We start from the raw sequence: 20735 nt of genomic DNA on the forward strand, positions 1-20735 counted from the left end.
GCATTTTGAAATCAAATGTAAAAATTAAAAAATTAATAACATTTAAAATTTCTTATTTTTACAATTGAAAATGACTTAAAATGTGATATTTTTTATAACGTGGTCCTAAACCTTACTATATGCATTGGACTAGCAAAAAAAAACTATTCATAGTATTTTGAATTTTTCATAGAAAATTTTAAGAAGTACAAGTTAAGACCCTCCCCTATTAAATTATCTTCTCAAATAATAAGCCTAAACAATTTTTTTGAATTAATATATTACCTATTATTAAATCATTATCTTTATTTCTAAAATATATTCAAAATTAGAAGATGTCTATCTTGAAAAACTGCGTGTATTTAAAGTTAGAAATTCAGTTAATAATATAACAACTAGATTATGAAATGGATCTTAAAACTAATTCAAATTGCCTAACACAAGTAAAAAAAAAATATTTAAAATTGAAATTTATCATTTCTTAACCCAAAAGGAAAAAGGTAATTGTAACAAACTAACCAAATTAGCTGCAGCTACAAGGAAACTGATATGCATGTTTAATGCGGCGCTCAACAAAAGTTTGTCTGATGATGGAACTCGACAATTCTCAATCGTAAATGACACGCGTCTTCCAAGTAAAACATTCAAAGTAACCGTGTCAATATTTTTTTCACTGCATTTACCTTGTACTGTATTTTCTGCTGCTTTTGTTCTGAAAATTTGTCTGCCATGGCCGAATACGAGGCGTTTCCTTTTCTGTTCATCACGGTGCTGCTGTTTTCAGTTGTGAGGAGCTGCGCAAAGGCATATGCGCTGCTTACGGAGGAGCCTTCTAATGCAGATTCGCCGATTTTCCCCGATTCGCTATTAGCGATCCTCATTCCGTCCTGCTTACTGTCGATGATCGTCATTTTCTACGCGTTCTTTCTTGCGCTGACCCAGCCTTTCTGCTTATTTTCGCTGCTCGTCAATCTGCACTGCTTATATACGTTGTTGCTCCTTGTGCACTTCTGCACAATCATTGTCCATTTGTTCTGGTCGCGAGTTCGAACCCTAGTGTTCTCCTCTTAAGACATCTCATCATTGCTGCGTTGTTCCTCAAGTGTCCAGGTAAGCTGCCACTGCTCTGCTTTGAAAGGTTTAAGCACTGTTTTCTGGTAAGTTTATGTATTTTCCATCTAGTTTGAAATCTTAAAGCACAGTTTGATAAATAGTGTCGCTGCGCTAGTTTGACGTTTCTAAACATAGCTTTATAATGGTTAATTTATGTATTTTCTTCTTCATCTAGTTTCGAAGGCTTAAATATAGTTTTATGAATACTGTTGCTGCACTAGTTTGAAAAGTTTGAACACAGTTTTGTAGTAGATTTATGTAATTTTCCTTCTTCGCATCTAGTTTCAAAAGGTTTGAACACGTCGCTTGAGAGTAAATTTATGTATTTTTCCTTTTCCGTTAGTTCGGAAGCTTTAAACAGAGTTTTGTAAATACTGGCACTGCGCTATTTTGAAAGACCAGAACACAGTTTTACAAATTTATGCATATTTCATCAAGTCTGAAAGTTTTACATACACTTTTATAAATACTGCCACCCAGCTATTTTGAAAGGTATAAGCAGAGCTTTATAGTATTTATGTAATTCTCACCTGGTTCGAAGCTTGGACCACAGTTTTATAATAGCTGCATGTACTTTTCATCTAGTGTGAAGGTTTCAAAACATTTTACAGTTAATTTATATTTATTTTTGTTTATTATTTGTGCAGGTGATGAATTGCTTATATGAAGTGCCCTAAACATTGGTTAGTCGCCGTATTTTGTTAAGTCTTTGAGCGTTTTTTTTTCGCTTCAGAACTCAAAAGGCCCAGCACTTTTTTACTTTAAAATCAATACAATACTACAGTAAAAGTTGTCTCAGGGTGTTCAATTTCTTTAACAGTCCCAACTAAAATTGAGATGAGCTCTGTTATTACATTGACTGCATTGTTATTGGAGTTTTCGCCCCAACGATATTCTGCAAGTGAAACTATCAAGATTGTATAGATTTTTTTAATTAAAAAAATAATAAACGCAATGTTAAATAGTACAAACAAAATTATAAACAAACATATTTATGATTAGTACACAATTTCGGTAGCTTTTAAAGTTGATAATACCCTTTGGAAGTTTCAAATTTGAATCAGACTTATATTAAAGCAGCTGCACTTGTCTGGGTTTATTAAGACCACATTTGGCTGCCATGGGTAGATTTGTGAAGATGACATTGTTATTATTGTTAGCGGCATTTGCAATTGCAGTGAGCAGCTCTGAAAATCCAAGTCAAAATTCAAGGGAAGCAGATGCAGTGAGAAAGGGGAAACATTGGGCGTTTTGATTGTACGAAATTATGCGTGTCATAGTTACTTGCGAACTTGTTCTCGTGAGTCTTCTTCCTCTCGAGCTTGATTTTTTCTTTACTGCCAAAATCAATTACGCCACCATACCTCATCATTTCAGAGCATTTTATTACTTACAAGCTCTCTATAATATGAGCCAGGGTTTGAAGAAAGCCATGGCTTGAAAACAGCTAGGGTTTTGAGGGTTTTAACCTTTTGTCGAATTTAGTGGCCGCGAATAATGCACATTTCGGTTGTTCTTGAAGCCAAGAATAAAAGAAAATTTGAGTAAACCTCAAACTCTGGACGTCCAATAGAAGTCTCACAGCTTACCCCGCTGCAGGGAGGGCTCATCTCCCACCGTCCCACATATTTCAGGTTTTGGAATCTCAATTTGCTATATATACAATATATAATTTTATTTATTTTAAACTTGGAGACCAGCAATTTGTAAAGATATGTTTTTTATTTTTATGTATAATGTTTTTTTCTATTTTTAAAAAGGGAATTCAATCTTGTACAAAATATTATTTTTTCAATTTTTTGTTAATTTTAAACTGAATATATCTTTTAATATTTTATGAATTTTTAAATTATCAAAATCTTTTATATATTCTCGTTTTACAATAGGAAAATTATTGAATAAATCTCTTAAACAATCATAATCTTTTACATTTTCTCATTTCACAAGAGAAAAAATAATGTACTTACTTTTGGTGTTTCCCCACACCCCCACCCCCCCACCCCGCACCCCCCACTCTATATGTTCAAATGACCTTTTTCAATTAATATTAAAATATCAGCTCAAAAAATTGTAAGTACATAATTCTCACAACTTATTCCTATCAAGTTGGACTAAGGTAGTTATTGAAATATGTAGGAATGAGAAAAGATTGTGAAGAGACAAAACTAGTAATGAAAAAAAATACTATTTATTAATATTTTATTTATGTCAAAATAGAATACCTCCATATAATTTGATTTACTAGTTAAAGAAGTTTTTTAATATTATAGATAAAAAGTTAATAAAAGTTATTTAAAGTGAAATCTAAAATTTAAAATTTCACAATTTTGTTACAAAATCGTTAACTTTTAAAAAAAAAATTTCCTTCAAAAAGCTTAGTAATTAAAAAGTTATAAATAGTCAAGCATTTATATTTCATGTAATAATGTGATTAAAAAATATTTCATAAATCGTGATAGATGCTTACCTTGTTTCCTTGATCCTTTTCCCAAGTTAGTTTAAAGAGAATAGTTGTCTATACTTTATTCTCCTATATTCATTCACATAGTTACATCTATGTATCTTTCCCTCTTCTTTTATATCACTTCCAATTCTATATCTTCCCCTCTTTCTTTAATTCTCTACATGCCTCACTCATTTTCTCATCTTATCAGAATCTCTCTGACTTTAGAGATTTGTGCATCTAGGTGGACTATAAATCTCTCTCTCTCTCTCTCTCTCTCTCTCTCTCTCTCTCTCTCTCTCTCTCTCTCTCTCTCTCTCTCTCTCTCTCTCTCTCTCTCTCTCTCTCTCTATTTGTAGGTATAGGTGGATTTTCTACCACTTTTATTCGCTCTCACATGCACACATACATTTACACATGCCAATCACTTTTTATCGATTCATAGACCTACATGGACTCTTCATCATTCTCTACATCTAGTCTCTATCATCCTAGCCTAGTCCCCTCCTCTCTTCTCTATGAACTAAATATGATGATATACCTCACTAGATGTTTATGTCTATAAAATATTTTTTAATCTTTCTTGATCTCTAAGCTCTCTATATTTGCCTCAAGAGACATAGTATATATGTATCCATCTTTAAAGTGAGATATAAATGGACTTATGATAAGTACAAAAAATATGGAAAGCAAGAATGATAGTAAGAGAAGGAGATATATTTAAACATGAAGAGATAGAGATAGGGAGAGAGAAATGAGGTCTTTCAATGTAAACCCAGTTGAAATATAGAGATAGAGTTACAGAGGGATAAAGTTATAGACAAACAAAGGGAAAGGGATGAAGATAACTTAAAACAAAAGTACTATAGTTTATATCCCTCTACCCATACCTATTTATTACTTATCTACATGCTACTCTCTTTCCCACCCTTTCCCCTCTATCTCTTCTCCTTATAGATCTATCATCGTGTCCATATATATCTCAACATCTCCAACTTTCTCTTATTCACTCCATGTCACCCTCAAAAAATCCTAACTAATCAATTATTGTTTTATCCATATATATCTCTTCCCCCATCTCCCTATCTCTTTCTCTCTTCCTATCCATATATATTTATATATCTCTATATAAATATCTTTTCATTTATACATAATTAATCTATCTCTATGCTCTTTCTCTCCCAAACTCTCTTATAAATATATTCACATCCCATTCTTTGTCCCCATTATTAGGTCATTGTATATATTTCCTACTCTCACCCCTCTTTAGGTTTCTCTATTATCTCCCTTTTAACCTTATAACCTCCCAATCAAACTCTCATCACACATGTCTCTCTTGATGCCCCTCTATTGATCTGATTTCCCCTTCTTTCTTAAAGGCCTCCTCTCTCTCCCCTACACACACACACACACACACACACACACCCCTCTCCATATCTTCCTTTATGAAGGATTTCACTTTATTCACTCTCTCTCTCATCACATCTTTATATATCTATATAGATATGTATGTATATATGTCTATATAAGTATATACATATATATAGATGTATATATACATACATACACGTATATAAATATATATGTATATCTATGTATATATATATATGGATATATATATGGATGTATATATATATGTATATATATGTATGTATATATATATATGTATGTATATATATATGTATGTATATATATGTATGTATATGTATATGTATGTATATGTATATGTATATATATATATATGTATATGTATATATATATATATGTATATATATATATATATATATATATATGTATGTATGTATATGTATGTATGTATGTATGTATACACACACACACACACACACACACACACACACACACACACACACACACATATTTTAAAGACCAAATTCTCATAACAAGGCCACATACTATTTTTTGAAGTTTAAAGTTGGTATTGGTTAGTAGATTGGGAGGCTACCTCTAGCTATTTAATTAGCCTTTTTTAACTTCAAGGTCAGGCCCCGTGGTGTTGGCTACTATCAATTACTTCAAAAATAATGCCACATATATCAATTCCCAATTAAAGCGGAGAGAATGAGATTTGAAAAGTCAAGATACAAGAAGTATTGGATAAAGCTAACTCCATTCAATATATTTGCAACATGAATAATGATATTAAGTCAAATCACTTATAAGAATCTTATTGTCATCACTTACATATAAGTACACGTAATATTTTGATCAAATGTTGTTACACTCACGTTTATTATCTTATAACAATGAGCTACAATTCATAATATAATTGTTTGGTACGCCAATGACATATCAGTACCATAAATATGACAATAATTTGTAAGAATACACATCAACCACATGTATACCTGCATGTCAAACATAAAGGAATCATGAGAACATCATATATAAAGAAACCATAAATGAATATATAAAATAATTAAATAAATCATGCCACCGGTACATGTGTCCATCCACATGTAAATCCTATCTCCAAGCCATCAAAACTTTGTCCATCTTCTATCATGAGACAAAAGAGTGGTCCAAGCACTTTTAATACCCAACCATGGAGTGTTAGCTCCCCAAGGTTCCTCCTTTAAGAAGAAGTCCTTGACCTTGGCATGAGAAGCCTAACAACCCAAGATGATTGGATCAGACGGATCTGATGAAGCCATGTGACAAATCTATTATGCAATCATATGCCTAAGTAGCATCTAAACATGGATGTGGAAGAAGCAATTAAAAATAACCATCCATCTGATTCATATGCATTAGAGTTTTAAGTTTCGCCAAGCAACAACCAGTTTAAGTAAAAGTACTAGTAGGTAGTGATGAAAGAATATCACAAGACTTTCAATTTTCCACCCTCCCCTTTTTGCCCATATTCAACACCTTTCCAACTTAAGAAAAAATAATATATAAATAAAATCAAACATTTATATTTTTTTAAGATAATATGTACTTATTCCTATAACATTTCTAACATGCAAATTCATTACTTCTCCTTCATTTTCAATGTGTTAATAGGAAGCAATGGTTCCTATCATGACAACATAAGAGGGCAAGATAAAATGACATACAGCAAAAAAGTTTGATAGGTTAACACAAGAAAATTCAAAAGCATAGATTTAAATATTTAAAATTGTCACTAAGTAATATGGCAGCAATATTTTTCAGGTGATAGGATTTACTTGTCGAAAAACTTTGAATGGTTTGTTCGATTTATAGGCAATCAAATGTTGATAAACAAAAGAATGATGCCAAATTTTCACTAACTTTTATTGGGCATGTAGTCAGACTTAGTTTACAACTTTACCATGCAATGCTAGCATAGAAAAATGTTAGATTTTTGAAGATTGTTGAGGAAAATGTTGATTTCTTTTACGAAAATATAGAGTTTGGAGACATGGTTCCTAACTGGGATTTTGATGCTCCTCAAGAGAAATTGTGTTAGCCTAGAGATACTTCTACTACTGCCATAGCCACATCTAGACTGCTAGAACTAGATGTGATTGATTGGTCAACCATTCATAGCAACAAAAGAAATAAGATCGAGTTTGAATTCTCTCTGATAGGGATTAGAGCTATTGTTACAGCTAGTGCAGAGACAACTGATGGAGTTGTTACCACTAATACTTTTGGCTCTCTAGAGGAAATTATTATTATTGGATATTTGTATGTGAGATCTCGTGGTCTCTATATTATGCAGGAAAAAGTTACTTTCTCAAGTGGGATAGAGGCACGTATAGAGTCACTCAGCTATGATATTGGTCATGCGGGTGTTTCAGGGGAGTTAATAGATGTGGGTTTATTCTTTAGTATTATTGATTCTCAACCTGGTGCTAAGTCATGTGTAGAGTCAAGAGTCCATAGTTGAGGCTTTAACAACTGATGTCGATGTAGATAGTATGGACACATATGATGATCCATTTGACAATGCTATTAGATTGAATGGGTGTGAACCCCTTGTTAGATATTGGGTGACAAATCCAAGGAGTTTTGGATAAGTCCTAGGATTGATGCTTACAAGATCTTACTATTTAGGTGGAAGCTGAGACATTTGAGGAGATTAATATGACAAGGGCTTCCATTTCTTTGGATGAGCAATTGGTTGAGGTACATGGGAGTTGTATGTCCAATGAAGAACTGTACAAGAAAAATATCACTCATCTGAGCGATCTTGTGGTGGAGAGTTATGATTCAGTTTTCTATCTTAGTATAGTTAGTGAGCCAAAGAGTTCACATAGGAGTCAAGGATTATAGAGGCATCATTTGACTTCTTAGTTGAAGGTGAGTGATAGTAACATTTCTTTAGCTCTTGAGCATTATGATACTATTCATCAGATGTTAGCTTCATTTGGCCAAGGTACTCCTATTTTTTATGAGCATGGTGATAGTACTCTTTCTCTAGAGGAGGTTCATGTGCTTCAAGAGGCTATTAGGATCACGAAGAATAGTTACTCTTAGTTAGTTGCTGATAGGAATTACCTTCTAGTGTGGGATAGCACCTACTATGAGATGTTGTTAGGAAAAGAGGAGGTGGCTGAGATCACCTGGGAGCTTGAGGTGACTGTGGACTATCTTTATTTTACTTAGTATGCTCTTTAGGAGTCATAGTCATAGTTAGATAATGTTACCATGGAGTTAGAACTCATATAGTCAACACCAACCCCAAACCTTGTTCAGTTACATATCATGGTTGGTGTTGAGTTTTCTTCTATGGTTAAGGATCATGAGGGACATGATGATGTAGTGAACACATTTGTCTAGGATACGAGTGTAGTATGCATAGAGGAAGTGAGAGTATAAGTGGAGATGTGCTCTCATGGTGATTTTTTTCCTTGTACTAGAAGTGAATCTATTTCTTCTTTTCATACAGTTGATAGCATTGGGTAGTTGGCATTCTCACATTTTCAAAGGGAATAATTATGGATTGCAGGGAAGAAAATTGATGTTTCCACATGTAATTTCTACTTTACCGAGTTATTCATGGAGTATTTTCTTGAGAGCTTTGACTTGCAAGAGGTTTCGTATAGTGTATTTGAGGCTACTCTCATTTGAGGTTCTCATGCTATACAAAGATTAGTGAGGAAGATTGTAGAGACATTGGCTACAATGCTTCCCAATAGAGATTTTGTGGTTTGGTTTGCTAGGAGGGTTACCTAGGATCATGCTCAACCAATAGTTTAGAGTCAAATATTGGAGCCATCTTCTGATTCCCAGTTTGATGATGATAAGCACTTGATAAAGGTTGGGTGTTTTTATTGGCATTAGACTGTGAGGAGCACTCATCACTTTTCTTTTGACCCATAGGTAGGTGACTTGGTTTTTAGCATTATGGATGGTGACACATGGTTTGGTACTCATTATACCCATAGAGAGCTTACTTCTTTGCCAAGGGATGGAGATTCTTAGATATAGGGTATTGTGAAATAGTTGGATGTGCTAGAAAATGTGATGAATGAAAACCACAAATGAATGACCCAACTAATTTCAAATCCAAAATTTGAGTAGAGCATGATATCATTTTTTCAAAGAACAAAATGTGATGATATAGATGTGGCTTGAAATTTGTGGGACATTTCTTATGAGACATTATATGAGTTTGACACAATTGAGGTGGAATGTGATGAGAATTTATGTTAGGTTAATTCAGATGATGGAGTTATAGGCATGAGTTCCCTAGATCATGTATTTCATGGTGATGTAGTGATAGTGGGAGTAGGATCATGTGAGGATACAGTCATATCATCAGGCACTTCAGTGTTGGTTGAGCTATCCAACGAGGAGTTTAGCAGTATGTATGAGGTTGTATACATGTGTGCTTTGATGATAGTATAGTTGTTATTGGTGATGAGGTGAGTGATATAGGGATAGAATAATTTTATATTATCAATCAGCAAAATATTTATGTTCACTTCATGGATATTCCTATGTTTGACATGGATGCAACATTATCTTATGACAATCTATCATTTGAGGTTGATGTTGATCACTCACCTATGTGGAGTTGGGCTCAATTTTGACCATATGTAAAGATTTAATTTTGTGCTTTAACAGGTGGTAATGTTCTTGTGTCCCTACAATTTTGATGTGGCTACACCTATTGTTGATATAGTTGGCATGAGTGCATATAATTCTCCTATAGCTATGTCTCTTGAAGGGATTGTTGATTGGGATTTTGGTCTAGTATATATTATATGGGCGAGGACTAGGATGAAGATATTTCTTTTGGGATTTTCTTCTAGTGATATTCTAACTCCTACATCATTAGCACAGGTTTTGAATGCTATACTATAGGTTATGTTATTGGTCTTGATGATGTTAGTGGTGTGTAGTTTATTCAATGTTAATAGGAGTGTCCCATACTACTTCATGTGGGATCCAAGTGGAGGTTAGAGTTCATTGTGTTCTTGGATTGCTTAAGGACGAGCAATTTTAGGGAGGGTGGACTATAATGTCCCCCATCTTTTAGACCATTAATGGAGTTCTTAGTTTTTGTTCTTCAAAGGCTAAGTGGAGAAATAATTTAAATTAAAGTAAAAGAGCATAAATCTAAAGGTGAATTTATATTTAACTAGTTTAATTTTCTAGAAGTACAACTAATTATTATATTGGAAAGGGGGAATCTTCTAGAGAGTACATTTTCTAGAAGCACAACTAATTATTGTATTGGAAAGGAGGAAACTTATAGAAAGTGAAATTAAATAATGTTTTATTTCCTTCTAGAAAGGTGAAGGAAAAGAATGAATAGAGCAAGAGCTTCATTGTTAGGCATCTAATTATTGTCAATTGCATTTCATATGAACTTGGGAGAAGAAACTAATGGTTTTTTATTTTAGTTGTCCATTAGAGAGCATCAATTCTTCAGTGTTATAGCCATTTGAGGTGGTAAAATATCTATTAAATTTGGCATTTAGGAGAGCTTCATTTTGGAGTTCTATTTCTGCTTAAAGTTAAGGAATAACTTAAGTGTTTCAGGAATATTGAAGGGCTAATGAGTGAAAACCTAAAGATTCATCTTTGGTAATCATTAGTAATCATTTTTTTCCTTTTTGCTAAAGTACACATGAATATTGTAGTGCTACAGTATTTATGATTGATTATGATTGCAACTTTCATCTCCATCTATGGGCATCACTATTATCAAATTCCTCTTGCAACTATTAGTAACTTTAGCATTGTAATCTTGGGCATATAATTTTGTTGTTGTAAATGATAATCCAAAATCAGATTTGGCATTGTTGTAGTCATTATTGTAAGACCATTTGTCTTGGAAAATTCATAGCAACATTGTACATGGGAATGAATTCAAGAAAGGAGATATATGTTGTATACCATTTGTTTGACAAAATGTCCATCTTATAGCATATATGATCAGTATAATAGTTGTATGCCAATTGTTTGCCAAAATGTTAGTTAGGTCTAGGTATGCATTCCATATCTAGTTTCCATGTATATGCATTGAAAATACCAAAAAGAAATTGCAATTGCATATTAGTTCATTGTAAGAGGTATTGTAATATCATTTGTGAACATTCTAAATTTCTTAGCACCATTCAAACTATATTAAAAAATTTGAAACACCAAAAAAAAGAAAAAAAGAGAAAGGCAACATACAAATGTTTGACATTATTCCTTTACCTAAAATTAGTCAGTTAGGGCAAGGGATATTACATCTTACTGATATTGATGATATTAAAAGGCCTTCACTAACTTTTACCTAAAACTTCTTACCTCTAAAGAAACTGCAAAGGACATCTCCATTAGAGAGTTGTGTGCCCCCCTATCCCTAAAAAGTTTTATCATAGTGATGCTGCCAATCTTGCCTTAGATATCACTATTGAGGAAATTGACAAAGCTATTCTTTCCCTTAAAGATGATAAATCCCCTAGGCTTGATGGCCTTCCCATTGAGTTCTTTAAAGCCAATTGGGATTAGATCCCTAATGACCTTCATGATTATAAAACTAATTCCCAAGGAGGGGGATAAAGGCTAGCTTAAAAATTGGTAGCCTTTTACACTCCTTAGTGTCACCTATAAAATTCTTGTTAATAATTTTTCCCTTAGACTAGAAAATATACTTCCTAAGTTTAGCTCCCATACTCAAGCTGGCTTTATTAAGGGAAGATATGTTCTTGAGAACTTAATTACTAGTTGGGAGGCTATGAATTGGGCTAAAGGTTCTCAACAACATGTTTCTATGCTTCTCCTAGACTTTGAAAAAGCCTATGATAAGGTTGAGTGGGAATTCATCTCCATGATTCTTGAGGCTTTTGGACTTCCAGGGGTATTATGTGGATTAGTCAAGCTTCTCCTTATGGATGCCAATACTTAGGTGGAGGTTAATGGTTCCTTATTTGACTCTTTTCCATTGACTAGATCTATTAGGCAAGGATGCCCTTTGGCCCATGTCCTCTTTGACATAGCCTCTGATGCATTGTCTTACATTCTTAGGGATCATACCATATCTCCTTCTATTAAAGGCTTATCTTTCCTTGACAAATTTGTGCTTATCAATTATCATTTCCTTGATGATATTGCCCTCTTTTTAAAAATTATTGAGGAAAATTTCATTATTCTCCATGATAATAAATTTGAATTCTACTGTGATATTTCAAGGGCTCACTTATCTCAAACAAAATCTATTTGCCTAGGATTGGATGATGAACCCCCTAATTGGTTTGGGAAGTTTGATCTCCAATGGACTGGCCCTCATAAAATTATCTGATACTTGGTATTCCCCTTTTCTATTGACCCTTACCTCAAAGCTATGTGATTTTGGGTTAAGGAGAAGATCAATAATAAGCTTGAAAAATGGCATGTTGAGACCCTCCCTTTGGTCGGTAGAATTCAAGTTTTCCAAAAAAATTGTCCTCTTATAACATCTATTATTCCTTTGCTTAGATGTTTAGCAACTATAAAATTCTTGAAATTCAGAAAGCCATCAAGAACTTTCTCTAGTTTGATGGTAGAGCTAACAAAAAATGGCATGTGGTTAGCAGAGAGTGGTACCATACTAATAAACTTATGGGAGGGTTAGGGCTAAAGGACCTCAAAACTCAAGGGATTACCCTTACTATGAAATAGATCTTCTATTCTATTGATGGGGACCAACCTTAGAAGGTGCTTGTTAGGAACAATATTAAAATAAGGTTCTGTAGAAAAGCTAGAAATTGGAAAAACCTTCCTTTGGGGGACCTAATTAGAAGTAATTTCTCTATCTTTCTCTATGGAGCTACTATTTTTAACTCTATATGCAATGCTTAAGATCATTTAAAACTCTTTATTCCAAATTATGCCTTCCATGATTGCTCCCAACTATTGGTGAATGATCTATTTGGTGGAATCTTTTTGTTGAAGATAAACCTTTAGGCCTTATGCAAGGATGCTCAACCAAGTACTGGAACTCTCTTGACATCTCTTAGCTGATGGATCTTTTTGAACAAGATAGCATGATTACTTGGGAAGACTTGTTCTCCAAGTTCAATATTCCACCCACCCAAAAGAAGACTTATAACTTGATTAGAAAAGCCTATGTTGATTTAAATGGTCGGATGGTACTTGTATTTCTAAGATCAAATTCAAGAATATTTATAAAATTATTGATTATAATAGTTTTATTATACAACATATCAGCTATTTGTGGTATATTGATCTTGATATTTCTTCATGGAAAAAATAATTTGACAAAATGTGAAAAAGCCCTATTGTCCTAAAATTAAATGATTCAAATGACTCATGATTCTAGATAGATTACCTATAAGGAAGGATTTTATTCTATTGATATATGTCCTTTTTGTAGGTTGCCTAAAATTGTAGATATATTCCTTTTAATTGTACTTTTTCTAAAGAGTTATGGTTAATGTTTGACATTACTTACCCTAAGTTGATCAATATCTTTGAAATCATTACTAGCAATATATATAATCTTAAAAAGGATGCTAATCTTCTTTGGAGTATTTTAGCTTCTAATATTCTTTGGTAGATTTGGAAATGCAGGAATGAAGAGACATACCAAAATACTCCCAGGTCCCTCACTGAGTTTCTTTGTAAACTCACTTTTTTCAATAAAAAATTATAGGTTCATATTACCATGTTCTTGGAAAAAGAGAAGATGAGAATATTTTTGAAGGTGGGATATGTGACCATGTTTGTGTGTGAGATAAAGGATGACTTTGGTTGGAGAATAAATATGGATAGTCTTTAGGCCTTTGATGATACTCTCAAAAAGCTAAACCAAGAGATGAGAAATGTTAATAAATGCACCTCTAATAAAAAACTTTGATGCTAGAACAGATTTTAAAAAAAAAGGAACATCATTTGGATGGAAGGTTCCAAGAGTTGGACCTCTTGGGTGGATGATTCCAGTGACATATTGTACTAAGTTGTCTCTTTGTTCATCCTACTTTTGAAACTCACGTGGTCTAAGGCGATGCCTCTTTAACCTAAAATTTTGATGTATCTTTTGATCTCTCTATAATTAATATAAAAATATATTAATATTAATAATTATAATATAGAATCAATTAATTTGATTGGAATAATAATATTTAATACAAATTAATTAATATTATTTTTCATAAAATTAGATAGTATGAATTTAGTAAGATTAAAACAACTATCAATCTATTTTTAAGAATTAGTTTATACTAAAATATTTTAAAATAACATACTTCATATTAGTAGCAGAGTTAATTTTTGGAGGGACTCTTGGAATGGGTAAATTCCTCTTTCATCTAGTTTGCTCTCCCCTAATATTATTTAGGTGTTAGAGCTTCATTGGGGTACTCAACTTGATCAGTTTGTGGAAAATGTTTGTGAATTCTTAGGGAAAGTGTTTTGGAAGAACCCAAATGTACTACCCTTATCACCTTAGGAGATTAATTAGTTTAAAGATATTCTGGCTTCCAAACAAGTCTTCTTTTCTGGATCTGAAGATAAGATTTTTTGGGCACCAGCTAAGGATGGTCAATATTCAGTAAAGGAGGGCTATAAAATCTTGTAGAAAACTAGATCAAATAAAGTTGCTAGTAGAGCATTTACTTTTTGTTGGAACCATACTGTGCTTCCAAAGGTAGGCTGTTTTACCTGGCTTGCATTAAAGCATAGGATTTTGACTAGTGCCATATTGAATAGATTACACATTGCCCCATCTTTCAACTACATTTTTTTATAAAATGTATGAAGAAATACTGGATCATCTCTTTGTTTCATGCTCATTTTCTTATCAGTGTTGGAGTTTTTTTTTTGAAAAAATTAAATTATAGAACTCCTCCCCAAAATAATCTTTGGGATCTTTTCCAAGCTTGGCCTATCCTTTACCCAAATTCACTATTTACAAATCTTCGAAAATGTATTCCAACGCAGGTTGTTTAGGCTATTTTGTGGGAGCGTAATAAATGCATTTATAAAAAAGAGTTTCATACCTTGGAAAGTATTCTGGAGGAGATTGAAAGAACAATCTTAGAGGTGACAAACACAAGTTTGAGAAATTCAAAATTTAATCCTCTTGTTTCTTCTTGGGACTCTTAGGTGATTTAGAATTGGAAACAATTATTCATTCCAGGTGGCAGATGGTTTCAAAATAAATAATACATATCTTTCTCCCTTATCCCATAAGAAGACTTGTTGGAGACCTCCAAAGGTGGGATATTGGAAACTAAATTTTGATGGCACATCTAGAGGTAATCCTGGTACTTCTGGTTTAGGTGCATGCATCAGAGATTCCAACAAAGATGTAATGGCAGTTACAGTTGCCCCTATGCCCATTAGTACAAACAACATGGCTAAGGCCCAAGCTCTACTAGCTGGTCTCATATTACCTAAACAAGGTAATTTTTGTATGCTACATATTGAAGCAGGTTCTTCTATCATTATAGAAGCTTGTATACATAGGAGAATTTTCTCTTGGAAATTAAAGTACATTCTCACTCAAATTTGGAGGCTCTTAGATGAATGTCAAGATATTTGCATTTCACATACATTTACAGAAGGGAACCAAGTTGCTGATTTCCTATCAAATCTAGGTTGTGATGGGTTGTTGTGTTCATCACTTCATCCTATATCTATGTTGGAAAAATTTGATGATCTTAATAGATTAATAAAATTTGACAAGACTACCGGCTTGTGTCCACATTAGTTTTTATCACGCTGTGGAATAATTAGTACATGCTATATTTATTAAATATGAAGCTTATTGTTCCTACTTCATGTGGCAAATTTTGAGCAATGATGGTGAGCTTGGATAGTACAAAACTCAACTTTTCCAAAGGATATTTTGCATGTGAACTCACATGTTATTATGGCAACAGCTTTCACCACATTCTAGATTCTATAGACAAAGTCTTGTAATTTTTTATTTTTATCTCTTCCTCAAGCCACATTTCCTTCCAGTTTTTTTCAACAACTCTATTCTACAGTTTGTGTGTTTTAATATGTGGAGAGGGATGGATATTGTTGCTCCTTGTGAGCTTTTCCATAAACAACATCAACCAATTCTACTGAAGAACTTTCAAATTTGGATTCTATCGAGCCCTGGTAAAGGTATTTTGCCAAATGATGTTAGTGATGTGGTGCTTGATCTGATGTTTAGAGTTCACTCGCCAACTGTTAGGTGAGCTATCCAATAGGTAATTGGTGAAGATTTACTAATTTCTATGGTGCCCCACTTCCTTTATCCATTGCATCCTATTTGAATCTTTCTATCAAATGCAATGCACCTTATGCAATCCCCTGTGTCACTTCATTCATTGGCTCAAAAGGTAATTCAGGGCACTTTTCTTGCTGATAAGAAACTATCTATTGCTATGCAACATTATGATCTCTGGAGTGGTATGGATTTGGTGGGAGGATTATTTTGTCATTCTCAACTATTGGTTAAGCATCAATGTTTTTTCCTATTTGAAGCTATAAAGAAATCAATAGAGAATCACAGTTCCATCCATATGAAAAATGCTTTGCATGCTGCTTCATGTGCCCTAGGATTTCAACTTGAAGAGTGAATCAAGAAGGTGGGATACACACTTATAGATCTAAAAAGGGTTTCAAATTTGTTTCATCCTCAGGGGCCAAGTTTGGGAAATGTGAATCTTCACCTCGATGAAATGAATGCTAGGAAATTAGTGTTTGAACCACTTATCCCTTCACATATGACTTCTCATGCTGGCTCAGGTTGGTCTCCTAACTTATCTAAAGTGGCATGCTCTAGTTGGGGTCATGATAGTGATTATAGTGGGGGCTAGAATGATACAGTTGCCAACAAAGCTTGTGGGCAAGGTGCTTCTACATGTGATAGTATAGTTGCTTGGGAAGGTTTTTCTGATATTGGTGGTAAGTTTCTTCATGGGTATGATGATATGGAAGAACAAACTAGGGAGTATGATTCTGAGTTTTGATTTCTTGCTAGATTAAATATCTTTGACAATTTGGAACATGATGATAATCAGTTTTTGATTGAGAAATTTGGACGTGCAGATATTCAATTTTTGATAGGTGATGGAATATAAGTGGGTGGTAGTTGATACACCTTATTGTAATTATGTTTATCACTAGTTTCAAACAATTATAAAATTTATGTATATAAGGGATGATGTTGGGTTTTCTTCACTAATTCTTTCCTAGTTGATCTTTTTGAATTAGATTAATAAAATATTTTAGTGGCTTGCCACATTTTTCCTAAAAAAGCCATACTTCATATTGTAGTGATTCCTAGAAATTTGGCCTATAACATGCCAAATAATGAGCCAATCAAATTGAGGTAAAATAGTTATAATAGTTTTAGAAATTAAAATTTTCATATTTATATATATATATATATATATATATATATATATAGACACACACACACATACACACACACACACACACACACACACACACACACACACATTAGTTGAGAAAATTGAGAAATCAACATTTAGAATAAAAACACTTAAATTCAATTTGTTAAATAAAAGAGATTAGTAATTGGATAAGTATGCAATAGTATATTGCCTATCGTAAATAAAAAGTGTCACATAGTGGCTTAGTACTTGCCTTTAGTTTTTATATAAATATAGTTTTAATTTAATAAATTTATTTTAGTTTATAAAATATTTTATTTAATAAAAATATTATATATTTATAGTTTTATAATGATATTAAGTTTAATTATATATATATATATGTATGTATGTATGTATGTATGTATGTATGTCATGTGATACTATTATATTATAAATAAATTATAATATCATTATAATAATAATATTTACTAATATTTCTTAAATGATTATATAAAATAAGAAATATCATTTTTTAGTATTTTTAATTGAATGACAAAAAATATATTATAAAAGAATCTAAACTAACCCACTTACATTAAAAATATATATAAAATGAATCAAATTAACCTTAATAAAAATAACTATACAATCCATCAAATCCCACAAATATATAAGAGCTAAATGAATTCACCTAATCAAATCTTAGAAATATATATGTTTTAAATTGTAAAGTTAAAAATCTTGCATCTGTGCTCTATAGTTTGATAACAAAAGTTAAAATCAATTAATTCTAACTCATGTAAAATTAAAAAGGTATCACAATATTACTTAGCCTACCACAAGTACTAACAAGTGTCACATAGTGGCATGTATTTTTTGTAATTTATAATAGCTTAATTAGATAGAGTAGTAAAGTTAAAAATTTGATATAATTTTATTAATATTTAATTAATATTCTAAAATTTGATTAATTTTTTATTTTATTTTTAAATTATATTTTTACATTAAAAATCTAATTTTGAATTTAGAAAGATTAAAAAATCATTATTTTAATTTGGAAATTTAAATATTTAGAAAAAAATATTTTTAATAAAAAATTATACTTGAAAATAATCTATATTTAAATATAAATGTGATCATACAATTATAACTAATTAAGTTGTATCATATTAAGATTTTATTTAAACAAAAAAAGTATATAAAATATTATTCATGAAATATAATGACAAGTTATTGTAAAAAACATATTATTAAAATAATTGTATGATAAAGTAACATATTATTGATCTAATAGTTTTACATAACAAAATATTCTTACATTCTAAAATATTGGGTAGTGCTTCCTCCAAATTCGCTCTACACAAATGTATAAGCCAATGAAATTTCAGTAAAATAAATTTTAAAATTTTAAAAAATTAGAAATCTCATAAATAAATATTATAAAAATTAAAAATTAAAATGAAAATGAAAAATACTTACATCTCATTGGTTGAGACAGAATAACAATAACACTGCTTAAGTAATATTTTGATAGACTTTATATTGTCTGAACTTGCCTGTAGGCTAAGTGCTATTGTGAAACTTTTTGGATTTCATGTGTTAAGTAATTATTTATTTTTTTATTTTTTTTCATTTCTACCATTAAAATAATCATTTTTTATTTTTATAATAAAATTATAAGTTATGTACAATATATAAATGCAAGATTTTTAACTTTGTAATTTTTCCACAATATTTTTCTATAATTTGATTGGATGAATCAATTTCACTCTTATATGGAAGAGATTTCATATATTTAAAATCATAACACTTTTTAAAAGATATGTTTTGAAAGAGGAATTTTTTTATTAATGATTTATTAATGTTAAATAATTTTAAATGCCCTGTTTTAATTTATATTTTTATACTTCTAGTATTATATTTTTTAAATATAATTATTGTCACTCAATTAAAATGTTAAAACAATAATATATACTTTAATATTATATATGATAGTTCAAGAAATATTATTTTATAATATTATATTTTAAAAATATTATTATTTTGATCTTATAATTTATTTATAATATAATAGTAACATCTAAATAGAAAATATATATCAATAAATAGATTTACAAATAAAATTAAAATTAATTATATTTTATAATAAAAATTTCTATTAGATATAAGAGTTTCAGAAAATATAAAGCAACCAAAGTACCACCACTCAAATAAAAAAGGAGGCCAAGCCTCACTAAGGAAGAACAGTATTAGCTATACAACATAACAAAAAGAGCAGAAGAAGGACTATCTAACTAAGAACATCATAGTAATTGACCACCTAAGTAGTCCAACCTAAGGGACCCTCCATCCAAATGATGCTTTTACGTTCTTGAATCTGCATCAACTTGAATAAATCTTCTTTTCTAGCATTCACTTTCTTACTGATTTCTCTATTCATCCTAATGCAAGCTTGCTCAAAAGCTTGCAGATCATCCAAGGTTCTATGCCATTGGTATCCATGCTTCAACTCATAGTAGAAAAAAGCAGCATGCCCATCATGAAGGAACCTTCTCATCTTGTTCCACTTGATCAACATATTAGCCTGCATGTGCAAAGAAATTTTAAAATAAGTGAGTTTTCAAAAAATCTCAACAAGATCCCTCGGCTTACCTTGGTATCTTTCCTCATTCCTACAATTCCAGATCTACCAAAGAATGTTAGATGACAATATATTCCAAAATAAATTGGTATCTTTAGGAAGATGACAATATATATTTTATAATTAACCAAAACGATAACTATATAAACTTTTATTTCTTTAAATATTTAATATATTATAATAAAAATAGAAATAAAAAATGATTTTATATTAAAACTTAAAGACAAGTACTAAGACACTCTGGGGCACTTGTTGTACTTGTCGTAGGCAATGTACTATTGCATTTAGTTTGTTTGATTTCTAATTAGCTTTTACCAATCACAAGCAACTATTTTCTTATAGTTAAAACAGTTCAAAAGTTTTATAATTTGGTTATTAGTTTTATATATTTAAAAAAATATATGATTGGGTGATATGATTTTGTGTTATAGGAGCCTTTTTTTCCAGGTTTCTCCATAATATTTTTTTCTCGAGCAATTTTTTGCTACAAACAAATGAAATAATTGTAATCTTAAGATTATGAAAGTTTAATTATATTAAAATCTACATTAGTAAAACTATAATTTAAAACATTAATTATCTCATAGCCTAACCTTACTACAATTTGTATAAAATATCACATTTCAAATAAAATCTATATTTTAAAATTAAGTAAACAATCAATTAATCCTTGTTATAATACTTTGATAAAAAGTAATAATATATATGACTTCAATTTAGAACAAATTTTAGTTCATTCAAAAACTAATATAAAAACATAATTTTCATAGCTTCAAAAAACTATGCCTTTTGATTT

The 20735-nt window shown here is 31.2% G+C and overlaps 1 protein-coding gene across 1 annotated transcript; it reads left to right on the plus strand.

Annotated features, from left to right (window-relative positions):
* The first annotated feature begins 566 nt into the window (after positions 1-566).
* Positions 567-2924, plus strand: LOC149551437 (uncharacterized). The gene is made up of 2 exons (XM_089789685.1): positions 567-1089; positions 1740-2924. Exon 1 carries the CDS (start codon positions 709-711, stop codon positions 1048-1050), a length of 342 nt encoding a protein of 113 aa, XP_089645811.1. The 5' UTR covers positions 567-708; the 3' UTR covers positions 1051-1089; positions 1740-2924.
* Positions 2925-20735: the final 17811 nt, after the last annotated feature.

This window comes from Cupressus sempervirens, chromosome 6 (assembly GCF_028749045.1).
Source record: "Cupressus sempervirens isolate cs-2001-9-10 chromosome 6, ASM2874904v1, whole genome shotgun sequence".
Taxonomy (NCBI): Eukaryota; Viridiplantae; Streptophyta; class Pinopsida; order Cupressales; family Cupressaceae; genus Cupressus; species Cupressus sempervirens.

What these genes read in the sequence shown, in the direction of transcription:
- LOC149551437 (XM_089789685.1), top strand. Translation starts at nt 709, where the DNA reads ATGGCCGAATACGAGGCGTTTCCTTTTCTGTTCATCACGGTGCTGCTG.